The sequence below is a fragment of the Cyprinus carpio genome, chromosome B19 (genome assembly GCF_018340385.1).
Source record: "Cyprinus carpio isolate SPL01 chromosome B19, ASM1834038v1, whole genome shotgun sequence".
NCBI classification, from domain to species: Eukaryota; Metazoa; Chordata; class Actinopteri; order Cypriniformes; family Cyprinidae; genus Cyprinus; species Cyprinus carpio.
The window spans coordinates 30,909,979-30,918,046 of record NC_056615.1 but is presented as its reverse complement, the minus strand read 5'-3'; the positions used below and the strand labels follow the sequence as shown (position 1 = coordinate 30,918,046).

The window sequence follows — 8,068 nt, the reverse complement described above, 5'->3', positions numbered from 1 at the left end:
AACACTCTTATTCGCACAAGTGTAATGCTGGTCAGGGAGCGCACACAAGCAAGTTTACTTCATCAGAAAAGCCAACCTATGCAGCTGGTTATTTGTGCAAACCTCAAAAAATGTATTAGTTACAAATTATGAACTATGAGTAAAAGTTTATGAGCTCATAACTAACCTTGTACTATAAAACACTGAGAATAAATCGTTATTATTAATCAGTAATTTCCACTGTAATCAAATTCCAAAGTAACAAAAATGTTTAGTGCCTCAGTGTTCATTTCAGCTGGTAACGGCAGTTGATTGTTATGAAGGTGCGTTTTTGGAGCAAAAGTTTAAGTAGAGCAATGTTTTTCCAAGTAAGAGCAGAATTAAAGAGCAGGTCCTATGGTATTGTTTAAAGTGTCACAATATTGGATTGGCGGCCCTACATCAGGTTTTATTTAAAATGCATCCTAAGGTCAGACAACATGTAATTTTCTCAGAATATACAGTTAATCAGTTAGAGTCATTTGCCAAAGGAATAGGCCAATGATTGTTTCACGGAGTTCGGAGCAAGCCACTCCCTTCTCAAGTGGACAGTGATTTTGATGATCAGCGATGAAGGAGACCGAACCTGATTGGCACAGGAGGAGGTCCTGGGAGTGATCTTAGCAGCGCTACCATGAAAAAGCAGTTTTACATTGCCCAGCATACAAGGTCATTCATCCTTATCATTACATACACACACATTCTCTCACTCATCAAGACGCGCGTGACCACAGTGGGTGGTGTGCTGTGTGTGTGTGTGTGTAGTGGGGATACGTTTCAGGAGTCGCTGAAGGTTCTGATCAACAAGATGTGAAGCTTAATAGCTGAAAGAACTAAAGACTAAACGGCCTGAAGCTGAGGGCAGCCGGGGATCATTGAAGAGCTGCAGGAGTTTGGAGAAGTAAAAGGCAAAAGAGTCGAAAAGGTAACGATCTCGTAAAGGGACTCTGCGTTAGACTCTCTCTTTTGAGAGACAATATCTTCATTTATCATTGACTTTTTTGGTTAACAACTTGCAGATGTGTTTCATTGCCAGGCTATCCTACCTTATAACTGTCAAAAGAGGAAGAATTTGGTTTTTTTTCTTTCAAAAACCCCATATGACTGCCTTTTAAAGTGTAAATGATGTGTGAGCAGTTCATTTGTGTTTGTTGTTGAGGAAGTGGAGCAGCGAGTGTTGGTGAAATGAGAGGAGTTTCCGAAGGTTCCGGTGACTCAGCGCTTCTGCCGTGTGTGTGTGGTGTGGTGTGCGGTGTAGGGATGTGTGTATGGTGTGTGTGTGTTTTGTTCTGTGTTTTTTTCATTTTGTTGTTTTTTTTTTTTTTTTTTTTTGTTTTTTTTGTGTGTGTGTGTGTGTGTGTGGGGTGTGTGTGTGTGTCTGTGGATAGGTGTGCTGGTGGTGTGTGTTTTCCTGAGTTTCTCCTCTTGATGGTGTTTGGCGGTTATGCTATGGTGTTAATTAGAGTGGTGCTGTAATCGGTTAAGTTTGGGTCCGGTTGGGCGTCATTGTGTTTATGTCGTAGTATGGATTTTGCTTGTGCTGTAGCATGAGCAGAAAGTTATGATTGTATAGTAGCGTTAATTTCAGAAAACACGGATATCCAATTTTAACTGTGTTTAGGTTGGCGGCGTGTTAATTCTAAGTGGCGACGGTCCACCCTCTCAGGGTAGTGGAGCAGACAAACACGAGATATCCATGGAGGTCGTGCTGCAGCTTGTCCGGTGGTTACTTAGGATCCAGCTGTCAAACAGGTAGTTAGTTTGGAAATATGTGGGTAGTAAATCGGATTTTTCATTTTCACGGTCTAGCCTCAACCATATCTTATTTGGCCTCATTTTGGCGCTTTCGCCTGTCGGCGTGGTCGCATGGACGTTGCTTGTCTATGTGATGTGCTGTTCGTTTGTTGTGCAGATTTATCAGGAGTATAAGGCCCCATATGCGCGGAAGCCTGTGAGTGTTCTTCCTCAGTTCAGAAGATGTTGGCAGGTGTCAGGCTAATGCAGAAGAGGAAAAATGGGTTGTAGCTGGATGGGGTAAGTCAAGAGCGCGTCGGGAGCCTTTTGCACGGGAGGCTGATCTGGATGGGACTGACCTTCGTGAGGCAATGCGCGTTGACGGCTGGCTCAATCTTGTGGCTGCATGAGCTTGCAATTTGGCTGTCCATTGTGACGAGTGATCTTTGTTGCCGGTTGTGGTAGAGCCTGGTTATGACTGTTCGTAGCGCAGTGTGTGATGTCGACGATGTGTTCGTTCATGCTCTGCTATAAGGTGTATGTTTCTCTCCTTTTCTTGTGATTTGTTTGTAGACGCGTGAGAGCGTACAGTGCTGAGTTTGTTAGATACGGTGGGTTTTGTGGTCACGCCTAGTGTGTCGAGAGGTTAGGAAATTTGGTGTGTGAGGCCGCGCGTGAGGAAAGAAGTGGTGGGATGTTTGGGGGTGGTTTTTTTTTTTGTTTTTTTTTCATTGTTTTCGTTTTCTGTGCGTTGTTTTTTTTGTTTTTTTTTGAGGGGAGGGAGAAGTGAGGAAAGAGGAAAGTGATGAAAGATTTTCTGCTGTGTTTTTCTGGTTATGTTTTAAAATGATACATCTTCTTCTTTTTTATTTTAGTGTCCCTTTATCTCTATACCCTAATCTTATTATTTATCACTCCTGTGTTTATTTCAACTTTTTTTTTTGTGTGTGGTGTGTCTTTTTTTTGTTTCTGTGGTGTCTCCTCCTCGCTTTGTGGTTTGTGTGTGGAGCAGATTCTGGAGATTGATGAAGTACAGGAATCACTAGACACTGAAGACTGGTGGACAGCGATTTTTGACTCGAGAAGGAGACGAACCCGACCAAGCGATCGGAGGACGATGCTCCGCGCAGTAAAGAGCGCGTGGTTCACCAAAGCGTACAAGGTCAGCCATTCACACACACCACACACACACACACACACCACACCACTCTCACTCATCTGCTCCGCATGACTAACGTGGGTGGTGTGTGTGTGGGTGTGTGTGTGTGTGTGTGTGTGTGTGTGTGTTTCTGAGTGCCCGCTGAAGGTCTCGAACCCAAAGTGAGCGATTTTCGAAGAACTAAAGACTAAACGCCCGACAGCAGCTCCCTACTCATATAACGGCCCAAAGTTGAAAGACGCATCATGAGAGCGCAGGAGTTTGGGAGATAAGTGAGCACATACACACTCTGTGGGATCTATAATTGTGAATTAGTTGTTTTGTTTTTAAGAGTTCTGTTTTTTCCATTTTAATTAGGTTAAAGTTTTAGAAATTTTGTGGCTGTGTTTTGGCCAGTTATCATATTCTTTAATGTGCTAGATAATTTGCATTTTATTTTATTTTCAGTTTTATTATTTTAGTAATCAAGTTAAACTCATGAAAATGGCAATGTTTGCTGCAGATGCGGATACTTCTATGTTAGATTCTGCTGCTTGGGATGTAGAACAGTGAGAATCTTTCGAACATTAGAGCAGATACGACATAAACTGATCTAAATATCAAGTCATCGCTCTATTCTCCAGTAATAGACTGAGCATGGAAATATCCGAAATAGAAGGCAGTGATTGAGAGAAGGAAGAAATAAAGGCTCCTCAGAAGTGGGAGAGGTTCTGAGGCTTGTGAGATCTTCCTCCGCTGAGGACAGTGAAAGTAAATCTTCGGAAACAACCTCCTCAAAAGATCCTGAGATCATATTTGAGACTCTAAAACATGGTAGGAGAATCAAGTAAAGCTGAGCTGCTTCAGTCCATTAAGGTTCATCTGGAATATTACCTGCCTTTATTCGGACCTTTACGTGATCAAAATCCACTCAAGATCTGACACCAGAAGCATTTTCTACAATCCACTCAACATAGCTCTTCACTGGATTAAACACTCCTCTCAGGCGACAGAAGACATGAAGAGATGTGATTGTGAAACAGCATAAGGATTTTGATCTTCCGAGGGTGGTTTGTGTGTTAAAGCAACTTGATCATGTTGTTTTTGTGTTTTGACGTCTGTCGTAAGGCTGATGCTCTTTGTCGTCTGAACGAGCGGAAAGCACACTCGTGAGGATGAACGAGCGGCTGCAGAAGCGTCCGCCCCCCCCCCCCCCCTGGAGGCGCCCGCGCAGGATGAGAAGAGGCTCTCCTGAGCGTAGCTACGCTTCCTTGTACACAAGCCAGCGAGGAAGGCGTGCTGTGGCTCGTGACATGGCCAAACTCCGCTTTGCCAATCCGCCGAGCGAGCCACCTGAGGTATCACCTTGGGTAACACACACACACGCAATTACACCACTTGCCATCGGTTTTTGTATTTCACCTTTGTTTAGCAATCACACACAACGCACCCGTGATGTCCCTGGCCAAAATATGGGCTGCGATGTTGGTGGTTCATCATCTTCACGCAAATAATTAGTTTATCATTCTGATGCGCCAGCGAATATGGAAATATTATTGGAATATTTGTGGTTGTGCTTTGAATGAGAATGATTGTCGGATGGGACCAAGATATTTATACCTTCTTTTACCAATTCAATCACAGAACCTTGTAAAGTTTGAAGAGAGATTAAATTATTTTCAAATTTCTTCGAACTTAGCAAATAACATTTACTTGTTTTTTCTCAGTTTTAAATGGATAAAGCTTCTCTTTGAATGACATCTCAGAAAAGTTAACTGGAAGCTTATATGCAAAGAGCTTTGCTGTCCCAGAGGAAGCATTGCATACATGACAGATCTCTGCATAAAATTTCACTTCGCATCCTGAAATGCCATAATCAGGACGTTTCATAAATGAGAATAAAGGGGCCCCACACCGATCCTGGGGAACCACTTTAGCAATCTCCAGTGATTCAGATAGTTTACCTTCAGCCTGTACACAATGAGTTCTTCCACTCAAAAATGTGAAACCAAGTGCTAACAAGACTTGATAAACCAGCACTCTTTATCTTCTGCAACAATATGTCTCGAAAGCCTTGGATAAATCAATAAAAATGGAGCACAAAATCACCATTATATCTGCAATCCCACCAATAATGATACAACACTTTGTTTGCATTCAAATAATTTTTTATTAAACCAGATTGATAAATAGACAACACTTTGTTTGCATTCAAATAACAAGTCAGCTGTTCACTAATAAGGCTTTCTAAAACTTTTGATAAAATGCAGAGCTTTGAAATTGGTCTGTAATTATCTAATATAGTAGGATCTCACCCCCTAATTAATAAGGTCAACAAAAGCGGATTTCCAGATTTCAGGAATAACACAAGTTTATAAAATTACCAATCATCGTTCAATCACACAGTGCGTGACTCTCAGAAAACTACGAGCGTTTAGAGGCCGATAAGAAGAAGCATGTTCATAAGAAGAGACGTTTTGAAGGGCCGAGCATCCGCTATCATTCAGTGCTGACGCTGCTGGTCCCAGACGCACACAAAAAAAATGAAAACAATAATAATAAAAAGAACAATTATACGTAATAACCTGTAATCAATAATAATAATAATAGGTGAGGTTAGATGGGACTGGTTTGTTATACTAAATAGCTGTTACTGTAAAACAATAACTTGTTCCTGAAAAGCTGGAATCATTTTATGTAACTTTTTTTTTCTTTTTGAATTTATCTAATAACTAGCTATTTTAAATCAGCTCACAAACCCTAGTTTGTGAAACTCTGAACTAAGATAGATGGACAGAATCTGAATAGTATATTTGTACTACATACTTAAACTTCTAAAATTAAGTATGTTTAAAATAAGTACTGTTAGGTAGTATGTAAAAAATCACTTATAATTTTGTGACTATTAAATTGAGCTAGGGACAATTCCCTTTAAATTTTAGTAATTAAAGCTAGTACAGAAGGAAATAATACGTGAAATATAGACATTAATTATATATATATTTATATATTATAATATATCTATATGATCTATATATATATATATAATACAAAAGGAAAAGAAACAGAAATGCACAATTCACAATTAGATCAATAACATGAATTTGGAATATAGAGTAATTTTACATTTCATGCTGAATAAAGGAGAGTTATACAAAAATGAGAATGGATGTTTATCTTGCTTACGACCCACTCCACTTCCATTAATGACTGACCACGACTGCAACGTTGAGTTCAGGAATCTCTGTTGGGTTTACGAAGAAACACAGACCTACATCTGGGATGCCCTGGGGGTCTAAGCAGATAAACATCACATTCTCATTTTTGGGTGAATCTCCCTTTAAACTTTATGAGTTTTATGAAAATTCACTCACTTTTTAAACAAATATAGTGTAAAAACTTGTGTTTGCTGCTTATTGAGTATTATTTATTATTTTTTAATTTCTAATAAGTAAGTAGTATTGATTGAATTAATAATTCATTTAGAATTTGCTTTTATTTTTTATATTTCAGTCAGCTTCGTGTGTATAAAAAAAATTAATAAAATAAAAAAAAATAATGAACTGAAATTTATATGTATTTCTGTTTCAGTTTTCAGTTTCAGTAATTTTGGTATGTCAGCTTAGTGTGTATAACTATGTAAAACTAATGGTGTGTGTTCTAATTTCCATTTAATTTAGGTTTTTAAGCTTATATTTATATTTTATTTTATTTCAGCTTTGCTTCATTTTACAACATTTCATTAGATTTAGTTAACATAACAATGAGTACATTTACATGGACAACAATATTCAAATTTTAACACTTAATCTACCATCTAAACAGGGATTTTTTTTTATTCACATAATTTGTTATATTTAATATATAAACATAACATATTTTTTCTTAAATATATACATGCATGTGTGTGTGTAGTTAAATATACACAGTACACACACATATATTATGTAAACAAAAACGTTTATTTTGGATGCGATTAATCACGATTAATCGTTTGACAGCACTAATAGTCAATGATTATAACAAGATACATGATAGACTTTCTCATTTCCTGATATAGGTTGGACCAGGACACGCCCCAAGCCACGCCCACCTCCTCATCCTCCGCTCAGGGGGCGGGGTCTCTGTGCTCTCGCACTTACATCACCTTCAGTGACGATGAGGCGTTTAGCTCCGCCTTCCCGGCATTGTCTCGCTCTAGCCCCGCCCAGCCTGTTCAGGAGGTGTGTCCCGTTACCCATAAACCCGCGCTGTATCGCGACCCCGTGACGGACATCCCTTACGCCAACGCCCGAGCCTTCCGCATCATCCGCGAGGCTTACCAGAAATACATCGCGGCACACGGTTTTCCCAACGCTTCCGGAAACTTCAGCGGAAACCGTGACGTCAGCGATTCGCCGGCAGCGACCGCCAAGAGCACACGACCGAAAGCCATCGTCAAACAGACCATAGTCTCCACCTGAACGCGTGCCAATGACTCTTTTGAGTGTTTCAATCCACAGCACTCAGCTCTGACTGTGTTTGAGGACTTGTTTGTTGTTGTTGTTGCTAATTTTAGATAAAGTTGTGATCCAAAACTGTCAGAATGAGCACTTTACAATAAGGTTTCATTTGTCAGCATTAAATGAAGAACACTTGTATCTGCATTTCTGGGTTTGTTAATTTACATTTACTAATACAGTATCTACCAATGCATACATTAATACAAACATATATTTAACAAATAAATATATATATATATATATATATATATATATATATATTTAGTAAGTCAATGATTAATCGCGATTAATCACATTCAAAATAAAAGTTTTTGTGTGTACATTCTATATGTGTGTGCTCTGTTTATGTTTATTATGTTTATATAAATACACACACATACAGTATATATTTTTAAAATATTTACGTTTATATTTATATAATTTATTTTATATATAAATATATGTAATATATAAACAAAATATTTTTGCTTAACTATATAAATGCATGGGTGTGTATTTATATGTACATAAAAAATATACAGTACACACACATGTAAACAAAAACTTTTATTTTGGATATGATTAATCGCGATTAATCATTTGACAGCACTAATATATATATATTGCTCATTTTAGTTCATGTTAGCTAATCTATTAAATAATGTAGCAGACTGTAAGCAATACGTAACTGAACGGT

The 8,068-nt window shown here is 38.6% G+C and overlaps 1 protein-coding gene across 1 annotated transcript in view; it reads left to right on the top strand.

Annotated features, from left to right (window-relative positions):
• The window catches only part of LOC109095294 (vacuolar protein sorting-associated protein 72 homolog), a 9,184-nt gene extending 1,648 nt beyond the window's left edge, over positions 1-7,536 (top strand). The window contains exons 2-4 of the mRNA XM_042746017.1: positions 2,326-2,329; positions 5,311-5,420; positions 6,949-7,536. Coding sequence (XP_042601951.1) covers positions 2,326-2,329; positions 5,311-5,420; positions 6,949-7,353 — 519 coding nt within the window. The 3' untranslated portion in view covers positions 7,354-7,536. The remainder of the gene's footprint in view (positions 1-2,325; positions 2,330-5,310; positions 5,421-6,948) is intronic.
• Positions 7,537-8,068: the final 532 nt, after the last annotated feature.